Here is a 15,295-nt window from a genome sequence, read left to right on the forward strand (position 1 = left end):
GGGGGGGGGGGGACACACGCGGAGTGTGGCAAAGCTGGGTAGGAGACCTGAGCCAACTCCCCCTCCTTACCGTGGAGTGAGAGAGCGTCGTACTGGTCAGACACCGTGTTATGCGGTGGAGCGCACGGTGTCCCCAGTACGCGTGCTTAGCCCAGTGCGGGCTATTCCACCTCGCCGCACTGGTAGGGCTAGGTTGGGCATCGAGCCGGGTGTCATGAAGCCGGCCCAACGCATCTGGTCTCCAGTGCGTCTCCTCGGGCCGGCGTACATGGCACCAGCCTTACAAATGGTGTCCCCGGTTCGCCAGCATAGCCCAGTGCGGGCTATTCCACCTCGCCGCACTGGCAGGGCTACGGGGACCATTCAACCTGGTAAGGTTGGGCAGGCTCAGTGCTCAAGAGCGAGTGTACTCCTTCACGGTCCGGTATATCCGGTGCCACCTCCACGTACCAGTCCTCCGGTGGCAGCCCCCCGCACCAGGCTGTCTCTCCGTCTCCTCCCTACAGGTGTACCTGCCTGCCCAGCGCCGCCTGAGCTGCCTGCCTGCCCAGCGCTGTCTGAACTGCCTGCCTGCCCAGCGCCGTCTGAGCTGCCTGCCTGCCCAGCGCCGTCTGAGCTGCCTGCCTGCCCAGCGCCGTCTGAGCCGCCTGCCGTCTGTCCCGAGCCGTCAGAGCCGCCCGTCTGTCCCGAGCCGTCAGAGCCGGCCGTCTGTCCCGAGCCGTCAGAGCCGCCCGTCTGTCCCGAGCCGTCAGAGCCGCCCGTCTGTCCCGAGCCGTCAGAGCCGCCCGTCTGTCCCGAGCCGCCAGAGCCGCCCGTCTGTCCCGAGCCGTCAGAGCCGCCCGTCTGTCCCGAGCCGCCAGAGCCGTCCGCCAGACAGGAGCAGCCAGAGCCGTCCGCCAGACATGAGCAGCCAGAGCCGTCCGCCAGACAGGAGCAGCCAGAGCCGTCCGCCAGACAGGAGCAGCCAGAGCCGTCCGCCAGACAGGAGCAGCCAGAGCCGTCCGCCAGACAGGAGCAGCCAGAGCCGTCCGCCAGACAGGAGCAGCCAGAGCCGTCCGCCAGACAGGAGCAGCCAGAGCCGTCCGCCAGACAGGAGCAGCCAGAGCCAGCCAGCCAGGAGCTGCCAGAGCCTCCAGCCAGCCAGGAGCTGCCAGAGCCGCCCGCCAGCCAGGCGCTGCCAGAGCCGCCCGCCAGCCAGGATCTGCCAGAGCCGCCCGCCAGCCAGGATCTGCCAAAGCCGCCCGCCAGCCAGGATCTGCCAGAGCCGCCCGCCAGCCAGGATCTGCCAGAGCCGCCCGCCAGCCAGGATCTGCCAGAGCCGCCCGCCAGCCAGGATCTGCCAGAGCCGCCCGCCAGCCAGGATCTGCCAGAGCCGCCCGCCAGCCAGGATCTGCCAGAGCCGCCAGTCAGCCAGGTGCTGCCCCTCAGTCCGGTGCTGCCCCTCAGTCCGGTGCTGCCCCTCAGTCCGGTGCTGCCCCTCAGTCCGGTGCTGCCCCTCAGTCCGGTGCTGCCCCTTGGTCCAGTGGGGTTGATATGGAGGGTGGTTGTTAGGAGGAGGCCAAGGGGGCGATTAAGGAGGCAGACAAAAACATTGTTAAAGTGGGGTCCACTTCCCGCGCCAGAGCCGCCACCGCGGACAGACGCCCACCCAGACCCTCCCCTAGAGTTTTAGGTGGTGCGCCCGGAGTTCGCACCTTGAGGGGGGGGTTCTGTCACGTTCCTGACCTGTTTTCCCTTGTTTTGTATTTATTTAGTATGGTCAGGGCGTGAGTTGGGTGGGTTGTCTATGTGTTGTTTTCTATGTTCTATCAGGCCGTCAATGGTCGAGAAGAGCACTCAAATTATTCGGATTAATAGTGATCAAGTTAGAAACATGAGCCTGTCTGACATTTCGAATTGCCTTGTTGTATATGCCAAGTTGCGCTCTAAAAGATCATGACAACAAAACATTAAGAACACCTGCCCTTTCCATGACAGACTGACCGGGTGAATCCAGGTGAAAGCCCCTTATTGATGTCACTTGTTAAATCCACTTCAGTGTAGATGGAGGGGAGGAGACGGGTTAAAGAGGGATTTTTAAGCCTTGAGACAATTGAGACATGGACTGTGTACACTACCGTTCAAAAGCTTGGGGCCACTTAGAAATGTCCTTGTTTTTGAAAGAAAAGCCATTTGTCCATTAAAATAACATCAAATAGATCAGAAATACAATGTAGACATTGTTAATGTTGTAAATGACTATTGTAGCTGGAAACGGCAGATTTTTCATGGAATATCTACATAGGCAGAGGCCCATTATCAGCAACCATCACTCCTGTGTTCCAATGGCACGTTGTGTTAGTTTATCATTTTAAAAGACTAATTAATAATTTGAAAACCCTTTTGCAATTATGTTAGCACAGCTGAAAACTGCTGTGCTGATTAAAGAAGCAATAAAACTGTCCGCCTTTAGACTAGTTGTGTATCTGGAGCATCAGCATTTGTGGATTCGATTACAGGCTCAAAAAGGCCAGAAACAAAGACTTTCTTCTGAAACTCGTCAGTCTATTCTTGTTCTCAGAAATGAAGGCTATTCCATGCGAGAAATTGCCAAGAAACTGAAGATCTCGTACAACGCTGTGTACTACTCCCTTCACAGAACAGCGCAAACTGGCTCTAACTAGAATAGAAAGAGGAGTGGGAGGCCCCAGTGCACAACTGAGCAAGAGGACAAGTACATTAGAGTGTCTAGTTTGAGAAACAGACGCCTCACAAGTCCTCAACTGGCAGCTCCATTAAATAGTACCCGCAAAACACCAGTCTCAACGTCAACAGAGAAGAGGTGACTCCGGGATGCTGGCCTTCTATGTACTGTATTCCATTTTTTTTTAAATCAGCTTTTTCCAGCTACAATAGTCATTTACAACATTAACAATGTCTACACTGTATTTTTGATCAATTTGATGTTATTTTAATGGACAAAAAATGTGCTTTTCCTTTAAAAACAAGGACATTTCTAAGTGACCCCAAACTTTTGAATGGTAGTATATGTATGCAATTCAAAGGGTGAATGGGCAAGACAAAATGTTTAAATGCCTTTGAACTGGGTATGGTAGTAGGTGCACCGGTTTGTGTCAAGAACTGCAACGCTGCTGGGTTTTTCACGCTCAACAGTTTCCCGTGTGTATCAAGAATGGTCCACCACCCAAAGGACATCCAGCCAACTTGACACAACTGTGGGATACATTGGATTCAATATGGGCCAGCATCCCTGTGGAATGCTTTCAACAGCTTGTAGAGTCCATGCCCCGACGAATTGAGTCTGTTCTGAGGGCAAAAGGGGGGAGGGTGCAACTAAATATCAGGAAGGTGCCCTTAATGTTTTGTACACTCAGTGTATTTTAAGTGCCACGGAGGGCACAATCTTACAATGTTGCAGTCCAGAAATGTATACTGAAATGAATTGAGAGAGCGAGAGCTGCTCATGCTCAAACAAGGCTTCCCTTCTTTCTTCTGAGAAAAATGAGGAAGCACAGGGCGTTCTGCCCGATAACCAGCAAGCAAGCCACCATTATCCTGTGATGTGTTGCATTAAGCGATTTAGAGATTATGCCAGCATATCCAGCCTTAGGTGTGTCCTGACTCCTGCCTTTTGCTATACTGAGTCAACCACCGTAAGCGCTCCGGCTATATAAAAAGAGATTTGAGCTGGTGGGTGGATGAGAGAGGGAGTTAGGGACAGAGAGAGAGAGAGATTATCACAACACTGTACATACTGTAGCATTTTAAATGTTATACTACATTTTTTAACCACTAATAATATCATGTTTTAACGGTTGTTACGCTCTTGAAACGTTTTCTGTGTGTAATGTTTACTTTTAATGTCTGTTTCGTCTTTGTTTTGTTTCATTTGCTTTGTTGGCAGGGAGAGAGAAGAGAGAGAGGGGCAAGCAGAGAGAGAGAAGAGAGAGACAGGCAGGGAGACGGCAGGGAGAGAGAAGAGAGAGACAGGCAGGGAGAGAGAGAGAAGAGAGAGACAGGCAGGGAGAGAGAGAGAGAAGAGAGAGACAGGCAGGCAGGGAGAGAAGAGAGAGACAGGCAGGCAGGGAGAGAAGAGAGAGACAGGCAGGCAGGGAGAGAGAAGAGAGAGACAGGCAGGGAGAGAGAAGAGAGAGACAGGCAGGGAGAGAGAGAGAGAGAAGAGAGAGACAGGCAGGGAGAGAAGAGAGAGACAGGAAGGGAGAGAGAGAGAGAAGAGAGAGACAGGCAGGGAGAGATAAGATAGAGAAGAGAGAGACAGGCAGGGAGAGATAAGAGAGAGAAGAGAGAGACAGGCAGGGAGAGAGAAGAGAGAGACAGGCAGGGAGAGAGAGAGAAGAGGGAGACAGGCAGGGAGAGAGAGAGACGAGAGAGACAGGCAGGGAGAGAGAGAGAAGAGAGAGACAGGCAGGGAGAGAGAGAGAGAAGAGAGAGACAGGCAGGGAGAGAGAAGAGAGATACAGGCAGGTAGAGAGAGAGAGAGAAGAGAGAGACAGGCAGGGAGAGAGAGAGAGAAGAGAGAGACAGGCAGGGAGAGAGAGAGAGAGAGAAGAGAGAGACGGGCAGAGAGAGTGAGGAAGGTAGACAAGGAGAGAGAAAGATGGAGAGAGAGAGGTAGGGAGAGAGAGAGAGAGAAGAGAGAGACAGGCAGAGAGAGTGAGGAAGGTAGACAAGGAGAGAGAAAGATGGAGAGAGAGAGGTAGGGGGAGAGAAAGGGAGAGAGAAAGATGGAGAGAGACCTCCAATAGGTTTCGGAAGATGTCTTGTTGGACGTTGCGCAGCGATGCATCATGCCACGGTCAGAGATGCCACTAGCCCCATTTCATCAATAGAGTGTCGCTGTGCGACAGTGAAATGCGTCCCCTTGTCCTTTCCTGTCAGTCTGAGTGCTCGGGCAGTATCTTCTTTTTTTGTTCCCTTTTTGTCAGCCACCAGTGAGTACATTAACATCGCCTAAACAACACCCCCCCCCCCCCTAAAAAAACCGATATATATATATTATCTTCTGCTAGCTGCCTCCTTCCATTCCAAGCAGCTCAATCTCCATCTTCTGACACCACAGCTCATAGAAAGCAATCACAAGCTGCTCGTTGCAGTTGTTTTTTTCTGCTTGTTCCTCTCTCTCTCTCCCAACTTAATACATAATTGAAAATGGCTGCATCGATCCATTTGCCACGCTTTTGTTCATACTACGTCAGCACCACAGAGACCAGGGGCGTCGTACCCCCCAACACTCAGAGGTAGCACCAAGTATGTGGGGTGGCTTCGGGGTGGTCCCTTGGGAGAATTGGACAATTTTGTGTTTTTCAAACACCTGCAACAGTTTTTTCCTGCAATCTAAAGCTATAATCATTATGCTTAATTCTATGTAAAAAAAAAAAAAAAAACCTAAGCAGACCTCTTAGGCTGTCTGTAGCATACCTCTTGGGCTCTCCTTCTGGCTAGTGGTTCTTTTTTTTTTAAGAAACCAGATATGCTTCTCTGTATCTCTGATAAAATCTGTGTGAGTCTTATTCAGTAAATTTAATTATTGCTTGATTTCTAAAGACTACCGAACTTGCCAGCAGGCATGCCAGCTGAGATAGAATAGCTAGCTTGTCTAAATAACTAGATTTTTAGCCTGAAATGGCTTCTTGGTAGCTCACTATGAGGTTGGGAGATTGGGAACATATCAGGGCTAACTAAAGCCAACTTAATAAAATATGGCAAATAGTAATAAAGAGAAATATATATACAGTTGAAGTCGGAAGTTTACATACACACATTTCAACTCAGTTTTTCACAATTCCTGACATTTAATCCTAGTACAAATTCCCTGTCTTAGGTCAGTTAGGATCACCAATTAATTTTAAGAATGTAAAATGTCAGAATAGTAGTAGAGAGAATGATTTATTTCAGCTTTTATTTCTTTCATCACATTCCCAGTGGGTCAGAAGTTTACATGCACTCAATTAGTAATTGGTAGCATTGCCTTTAAATTGTTTAACTTGGGTCAAACGTTTCGGGTAGCCTTCCACGAGCTTCCCACAATAAGTTGGGTGAATTGAGGTCTTGGCTGATTTCTTTTGATTTTCTCATGATGTCAAGCAAAGAGACACTGAGTTTGAAGGTAGGCCTTGAAATACATCCACAGGTACACCTCCTTTTGACTCAAATTATGTAAATGAGCCTATCAGAAGCTTCTAAAGCCATGACATCTTTTTCTGGAATTTTCCAAGTTGTTTAAAGGCACAGTCAACTTAGTGTATGTAAACGTCTGACCCACTGGAATTGTGATACAGTGAATTATAAGTGAAATAATCTGTTTGTAAACAATTGTTGGAAAAATTACTTGTGTCATGCACAAAGTAGATGTCCTAACCGACTTGCCAAAACTATAATTTGTTAACAAGACATTTGTGGAGTGGTTGAAAAACAATGACTCTAACCTAAGTGTATGTAAACTTAAGACTTCAACTGTACAATATATATATGCAGAACAAATCTGACGGGGCACGTGCCTCTGTGCCCCCTATGGGCATGACGCCACTCACAGTGACCGTGAGGATTCTGTTTACAAGATATGTATCTCTCTCGCTATCTTTTCTCCCTTTCTCTGCCTCTCTCATTCTCTCCCTATTTTCTCTATTTTACTGCCTCTCTCTCTCCGTCTCTCTGTCGGTTCTCTTCTTCGTTCTCTCTCTCCCTCTCTTGTTCTCTTCTTTCCTCCACGCCGTGATGCCTTTCCGCCTCATCTGAGATTACTCTGAATTCCAATTTCAAACAAAAAAACTCCTTAAATAGTTGTCTCTTTAAGCAGAGGATTCATTGGCTCTCTCATTTATGCGTGATTGTGTTTTTGCGTGTGCCTGCGTGCATGTTCACAACAATGTATGTGCAGGCGTTCCTATATTTTGGATGACTGCCATTTGAAAAGAAAAGCCTGTATGACTTAATGTTCCATAAAATCAGACTTGTTAAATACATAGTCAAATCACCGTGATTGATGTGCTTGAAATATCATTATGTTAATACATTAGAGACATTACAGCAATCCTATATCTATAGAAAATGAGTCCATGTCCTCTCTAAGTCTGTATCACCTAAGGCTGCATCCCGCCACTCTCGGCTCCACTCCCGCCACCAGTCCCGCCACTCTTGCCACCAGTCCCGCCACTCTCGCCACCAGTCCCGCCACTCTCGCCAACAGTCCCGCCACTCTCGCCAACAGTCCCGCCACTCTCGCCAACAGTCCCGCCACTCTCGACACCAGTCCCGCCACTCTCGACACCAGTCCCGCCACTCTCGACACCAGTCCCGCCACTCTTGCCACCAGTCCCACCACCAGTCCCGCCACTCTCGCCACCAGTCCCGCCACTCTCGCCACCAGTCCCGCCACTCTCGCCACCAGTCCCGCCACTCTTGCCACCAGTCCCGCCACTCTTAGCTCCAGATTGTAACTCAGTGCTCAGGAGATGGTGTCTCTCAATCTATCTGGCCATCTCGACTCCGCCCTCCCCTGGGAAATGTGTCTAGGGATTAGAGTTATTTGCAGTAATACATTTTTGGGATGAATGGGATTATCCAATCCAGTGAGGGTTCCCCTTGATTCACTCTGATTTGCTGGTAAACCTCATTATCAGAGCTGGATGCCCTACACAGAGTGTGGGGGCATGGGGAAATTACAACAAGACAGTGGTGTCAGTGTGGATCACTGGACTGTTGGGAAGGCAGCTTGTTGATAGACCCTGGTACACAGAGGTACAGTGGCAAGAAAAAGTATATGAACCCTTTGGAATTACCTGGATTTCTGCATAAATTGGTTTGATCTTCAACTAAGTCCCAACAATAGGCAAACATAATGTGCTTAAACTAATAACACACAATTATTGTATTTTTCTTGTCTATATTGAATACATCATTTAAACATTCACAGTGTAGTTTGGAAAAAGTATGTGAACCCCTAGGCTAACTCATTTGAATCAGGAGTCAGCTAACCTGGTCCAATCAATGAGATGAGATAGGAGATGTTGGTTAGAGCTGCCTTGCCCTTTAAAAAACACTCACAAAATTTGAGTTTGCTATCCACAAGAAGCATTGCCTGATGCGAACCATGCCTCGAACAAAAGAGATCTCAGAAGACCTAAGATTAATAATTGTTGACTTGCATAAAGCTGGAAAGGGTTACAAAAGTATCTCTTAAAGCCTTGATTTTCATCAGTCCACGGTAAGACAAATTGTCTGTAAATGGAGAAAGCTCAGCACTGTTGCTACTCTCCCTAGGAGTGGCCATCCTGCGAAGATGACTGCAAGAGCACAGCACAGAATGCTCATTGAGGTTAAGAAGAATCCTAGAGTGTCAGCTAAAGACTTACAGAAATCTCTGGAACATGCTAACATCTCTGTTGATGAGTCTACGATACGTAAAACACTAAACAGGATTGGTGTTCATGGGAGGACACCACGGAAGAAGCCACTGCTGTCAACAACAAAAAACATTGCTGCACGTCTGAAGTTTGCAAAAGTGCACCTGGATGTTCCACAGCACTACTGGCAAAATATTCTGTGGACAGATGAAACTACAGTTGAGTTGTTTGGAAGGAACACACAACACTATGTGTGGAGAAAAAAATGGCACAGCACACCAACATCAACCTCATCCCAACTGTAAAGTATGGTGGAGGGAGCATCATGGTTTGGGGCTGCTTTGCTGCCTCAGGGCCTGGACAGCTTGCTATCATCGATGGAAAAATGAATTCCCAAGTTTATCAAGACATTTTGCAGGAGAATGTTAGGCTATCTGTCCGCCAATTGAAGCTCAACAGAAGTTGGGTGATGCAACAGGACAACGACCCAAAACACAGAAGTAAATCAACAACAGAATGGATTCATTCTGGAGTGGCCCAGTCACAATCCTGACCTCAACCCGATTGAGATGCTGTGGCATGACCTCAAGAGAGCAGTTCACACCAGACATCCCAGGAATATTGCTGAACTGAAACAATTTTGTAAAGAGGAATGGTCCAAAATTCCTCCTGACCGTTGTGCAGGTCTGACCCACAACTACAGAAAAAATTTGGTTGAGGTTATTGCTGCCAAAGGAGGGTCAACCAGTTATTAAATCCAAGGGTTCACATACTTTTCCCACCCTGCACTGAATGTTTACACGGTGTGTTCAATAAAGACTTATAATTGTTTGTGTGTTATTAGTTTAAGCAGACTGTGTTTGTCTATTGTTGTGACCTAGATGAAGATCAGATCAAATTGTATGACGAAATGATGCAGAAATCCAGGTATTTCCAAAGGGTTCACATACTTTATCTTGCCACTGTACGTGGCCATAGAGAAGTACATGAGAAGAGTTATGAGGTTATGAGTTTCCATGTTGTGTGGAGAGCCATCATTAGTCATTGTTATGACAGAATGACATGAATGACATGCAGAAATGGTGTCTTTCCCCGCCGTTTCAATGGGACTTGGCATGTGTCCGTAGTGTGAGCTGTCTGTTTTAACTGTTGACTGACAGTAAGAACAAGGATGGCAACCAAGCACTCACACCTCACACTCTCACTACTACGGTTTCATGATTTTATAGAAATATTTTTTGATGCGTTTTACCAATGCATCAGCACACCTAACAGCAGTTCTGCCAGGTCTACAGTGGCTTCAGAAAGTATTCACACCCCTTGACTTTTTCCACATTTTGTTGTGTTACAGCCTGAAATTGGATTCAATTTATATTTTTTATAATTATGTTGTCATTTTTTAAAACAAATTCATTGTAAATGAAAAGCGGAAATGTCTTGAGTCAAAGGGGTATTCGACCCCTTTGGTATGGCATGCCTAAATAAGCTCAGGAATCAAAATGTGCTTATTAACAAGTCACATAAGTTGCATGGATACACTCTGTGTGAAATAACAGTGCGTAACATGATTTTTGAATGACTAACTCATCTCTATACCCCACACATACAATTATCTGCAAGGTCAAGAAGTGAATTTCAGACACAGATTCAACCGCAAAGACCAGGGAGATTTTCCAATGCCTCGCAAAGATGGGAACCTATTAGTAAATGGGTAAAACATAAAAAAAGGCAGACATTGAATATCCATTTGAGCATGGTGAAGTTATTAATTACACTTTGGATGGTGTATTAATACACCCAGTCACTACAAAGATAAAGGTTTCCTTCCTAATTCCATTGCTGGAGAGGAAGGAAACCACTCAGGGATTTCAGAATGAGGCCAATGGTGACTTTAACACAGAGTTTATTGGCTGTGATAGGAGAAAACTGAGGATGGATCAACAACATTGTAGTTACTCCATAATACTAACCTAACTGACAGTGAAACGAAGGAAGCTTGTACAGAATTTAAAAAATATTCTAAAACATGCGTCCTGTTTGCAACAAGGCACTAAAGTAATACTGCAAAAAATGTGGCTAAGCAATTAACTTTTGTCCAGTATACAAAGTATTATGTTTGGGGCAAATCCAATCCAGCGCATTACTGATTACCACTATCTATAATTTTAAGCATAGTGGTGCCTGCATCATGTTCTGGGTATTCTTGTAATTGTAAGGACTGGGGAGTTTTTCAGGATAAAAAAGAAACAGAATGGAGCTAAGCACAGGCAAAATCCTAAAAGAAAACCTGGTTCAGTCTGCTTTCCACCAGACACTGGAAGATGAATTCACCTTTTAGCAGGACAATAACCTAAAACACAAGGAACAATCTACACTGGAGTTGTTTACCAAGAAGACAGGGAATGTTCCTGAGTGGCCGAGTTACAGTTCTGACTTATATCTAGTTGAAAATCTATGGCAAGACTTGAAAATGCTTGTGTAGCTCATGATTCAGGGCTGTGAATATTTCTGTAATTCAGTTTCAATAGATTTGCAAAAATGTCTAAAAATATGTTTTCAATTTGTCATTATGGGATACTGTGTATATGAAAAAAAATCTATTTAATACATTTTGAATTCAGGCTGTAACACAACCAAATGCAGAATAAATAAAGGGGTTTGAATACTTTCTGAAGGCAATCTATATGCTCAGTCCTCCATTGACCAACAATTACTGTAAAACCTCATCTCTCTCTCTCTCTCTCTCTCTCTCTCTCTCTCTCTCTCTCTCTCTCTCTCTCTCTCTCTCTCTCTCTCTCTCTCTCTCTCTCTCTCTCTCTCTCTCTCTCTCTCTCTCTCTCTCTCTCTCTCTCTCTCTCTCTCTCTCTCTCTCTCTCTCTCTCTCTCTCTCTCTCTCTCTCTCTCTCTCTCTCTCTCTCTCTCTCTCTCTCTCTCTCTCTCTCTCTCTCTCTCTCTCTCTCCAGGGAAGGAAGAGTCAGTGGCCACCTTCAAGGGGAACGAGTTCTTCTGCTACGACCTGTCGCTGACGCCCATCCAGAGCAGCACGGACGAGATCACGCTCTCCTTCCGCACGCTGCAGCGCAACGGCCTCATGCTGCACACGGGCAAGTCGGCCGACTACGTCAACCTGTCGCTGAAGAGCGGCGCCGTGTGGCTGGTCATCAACCTGGGCTCGGGCGCTTTCGAGGCACTGGTGGAGCCCGTCAACGGGAAGTTCAACGACAACACCTGGCACGATGTGCGCGTCACCCGCAACCTGCGTCAGGTAAAGAGACACGACGTGATTGGTCCATCTTCTATGCAGCGTTTCTCTCTCGCTTTCTGTATCTTTTTGGCTTTCTTATCTCTCTATCTTTCAAGCTATTTTGTCTGTTGGTCTATATCTCTCTCTTTTTTCTTCCTTTTTCTCCTGTCGCTTGATCCCTACCTAATGTTGGTGTTTTTCTCTTCCAGTTCCAGGGTTGAGACCTGCAGAGGAATGCTGCTGTTCACTCTCTCTTGTCATGGTTTTCTTTCCAAAAAACAACCAAAGATCCATATCATCTTTTCATTGGGGTAAACGTGGGGGAAGGGGGTCAAAGTTGAGATCACCGAAGAAGTAGAACTGACCCAGTGCTTGAGCGTCACACACATTCATTTATATGTTGGTGGATATCTAGTACACACACACGTCTGGAACATTGAGTACTTGTATGTCGACGTAAGCCTAATAGGGAACACTGCATTCAATAGTCACTACCAATGGGAGCTGTTCTTGTTTATGTATGTATGCATGTAATGTACTTACCCGCATGTGATGCTTTCTAATTTAATCAGAAGAGACGATGCATTTCAGCCCCATCTTAACACATTACTCCATAGATCTTTACAACCAGCTAATCACAGCCAATAGGTGGCAAGGGAGCCCACTCAGCCGATGTGAACACCAGCGTACACACACACACACACTAACAAACCCTCACACACACACACACATACACGCATGTTCGTGCGCACACGTATACCCCTCACAACCACACATTGAATTGAACAGCACAAGCAAAGGATCGATACCAGGTCATCAATTGGCAGATAGTGGCTGTGAGATGTAATCAATTTCACTTACATTTGCCTTGCTTGCTTCTCCCAGTGTTTTGGTAATTGTAATTGGAATGAATGGCTTGTCGGCCCTAATAATAGCCATTGTAAGGGCCCCGTATTGCAACCAGGCCTGATGTGAATGCGTTAACAAACAAAAAAATCACCTCCTTTGTCCAGCGCCGCGGCAAACATTTACACAAAGCCTTACTTCCTTCTCCCCTGGAAACAAAACAGGTGCGTCAAACTTCCCTGGACTTTTTAATGACTGCAGAATTCAGTCTCAGGCAGGAGAAGGAAAAGTTGTGTTGCCGGTATAAAGGAACCTCAATGGTGCAGTAAGTTTGTGGCATCGTCTTTCATAAGTATCTCTCCAGACCAACTAGTTTAATATGTATCGGCTTTCATAGCAGTCATTCTTGCTGCAAACGCAGAGATTGAGCCACTACGGTTATGTAGCTTAAATAGCCATGTAGCTTATGTGCCTGCCTCGTCTTTCTCCTGTGAGCTTGACTCGGGGGCGCAAAGCCTTTGACACTGGAAAGGCATGCTCGCACACTGACAGAGATTTGCTGGGGGGTGCACAATCATTAGTTCATACTGGTGCATGTACACTAAGTATACCAACCATTAGTAACAACCCCCCCCCCCCCCCTCCCCTCCCCCTCAAATCAATAGTTATTGGTCACATGCGCCGAATCAATGTGCAGGGGTATGAGGTAGTTGAGGCAATACAGTATGTACATGTAGGTATGGGTTAAAGTGACTAGGCAATCAGGATATATAATAAACAGAGTAGCGGCAGTGTGTGTGTGTGTGTGTGTGTGTGTGTGTGTGTGTGTGTGTGTGTGTGTGTGTGTGTGTGTGTGTGTGTGTGTGTGTGTGTGTGTGTGTGTGTGTGTGTGTGTGTGTGTGTGTGTGTGTGTGTGTTGCGTCTATGCGTGTGTGTGTGTTGGATTGTCAATTTAGTACTGTATGTGTGAGTGTCTGGGTAGAGTATAGTGAGTGTGCATAGAGCCAGTGCAAGAGAGTCATTGCCAAAAATAAAGAGGGTCAATGTAAGTAGTCAGGGTGGCCATTTGATTAACTGTTCAGCAGTCTGATGAACACCAAGATGTTCAGGAGTCTTTTGGTCCCAGACTTGGCACTCTGCTACCGCTTGCTGTGCAGTAGCAGAGAGAACAGTCCATGACTTGGGTAGCTGGAGTCCTTGACAATCTTTAGGGCCTTTTTCTGATACCTCCTGCTATAGAGGTCCTGGATGGCAGGGAGTTCGACCCCAGTGACGTATTGGGTCGTAACCGCTACCCTCTGTAGCGCCTTGCGGTTGGATATCGAGCAGTTTCCGTAACAAGAGGTGATGCAGCCAGTCAAGATGCTCTCAATGGTGCAGCTGTAGAACTTTTTGAGGATCTGAGAGCCTCTTGGGGGGGAAGAGGCGTTGTCATGTCCTCTTCACGACTGTGTTGGTGTGTTTGGACCATGATAGGGCCTTAGTGAAGTGGACACTGAAGAACATGAAGCTCTCAACTCGCTCCACTCCAGCCCTGTCGATGTGAATGGTGGCGTGTAGTTTCCTGTAGTCCACAAACAGCTCCACGTTGAGGGAGAGGTTGTTGTCCTGGCACCACACTGCCAGGTCTCTGACCTCCCTATAGGCTGTCTCATTATCCTTGGTGATCAGGCCTACCACCATCATGCCGTTGACAAACTTACTAATGGTGGAGTCGTGCGTGGCCACACAGTCGTGGGTGAATAGGGAGTACAGGAAGGGAATGAGCATGCACCCCTGAGGGGCCCCCGTGTTCAGGGTCAGCGTGACAGATGTGTTATTTCCTACCCTCACCACCTTGGGACAGTCCGTCAGGAAGTCCAGGAACTAGTTGCACAGGGAGGTGTTCAGTCCCAGGCTCCTTAGTTTAGTGATGAGCTTGGAGGGCACTATGGTGTTGAACCCTGAGCTGTAGTCAATGAACAGCATTCTCATATACAGTTGAAGTCGGAAGTTTACATACCCTTACAGTAGGTTGAAGCCACTAAAACTCGTTTTTCAACCACTCCACACATTTCTTGTTAACAAACTATAGTTTTGGCAAGTCGGTTAGGACATCTACTTTGTGCATGACACAAGTAATTTTTCCAACAATTGTTTACAGACAGACTATTTCACTTATAATTCACTGTATCACATTTTCAGTGGGTCAGAAGTACACTAAGTTGACTGTGCCGTTAAACAGCTTGGAAAATTCTAGAAAATTATGTCATGGCTTTAGAAGCTTCGGATAGGCTATTTGACATCATTTGAGTCAATTGGAGGTGTATCTGTGGATGTATTTCAAGGCCTACCATCAAATGACCGTTACGTTTAGAGGAAAAAGGGGGAGGCTTGCAAGCCGAAGAACACCAACCCAACCGTGAAGCACAGTAGTGGCACCATCATGTTGTGGGGGTGCTTTGCTCTAGGAGGGACTGGTGCACTTCACAAAATAGATGGCATCAAGAGGTAGGAAAGTTATGTGGAAATATTGAAGCAACATCTGAAGACATCAGTCAGGGAGTTAAAACTTGGTCGCAAATGGGTCTTCCAAATGGACAATGACCCCAAGCATACTTCCTAAGTTGTGGGAAAATGGCTTAAGGACAACAAAGTCAAGGTATTGGAGTGGCCATCACAAAGCCCTGACCTCAATCCTATAGAAAATATGTGGGCAGAACTGAAAAAGCGTGTGCGAGCAAGGAGGCCTACAAACCTGACCCGGTTACACCAGCTCTGTCGGGGGGAATGGGCCACAATTCACCCAACCTAATGTTGGGAGGCTACCCGAAACATTTGACCCAAGTTAAACAATATAAAG

General features: G+C 46.9%; 1 protein-coding gene across 1 annotated transcript in view; it reads left to right on the forward strand.

Moving 5' to 3' along the window:
- LOC120030344 (neurexin-2-like) overlaps positions 1 to 15,295 on the forward strand; it is an 848,849-nt gene that overhangs the window by 310,409 nt on the left and 523,145 nt on the right. Inside the window, exon 4 of the mRNA XM_038975718.1 lies at positions 11,327 to 11,628. Within this exon, the coding sequence (XP_038831646.1) occupies positions 11,327 to 11,628 (302 nt within the window). The remainder of the gene's footprint in view (positions 1 to 11,326; positions 11,629 to 15,295) is intronic.

Source organism: Salvelinus namaycush, chromosome 36, assembly GCF_016432855.1.
Source record: "Salvelinus namaycush isolate Seneca chromosome 36, SaNama_1.0, whole genome shotgun sequence".
In the NCBI taxonomy this organism is placed as follows: Eukaryota; Metazoa; Chordata; class Actinopteri; order Salmoniformes; family Salmonidae; genus Salvelinus; species Salvelinus namaycush.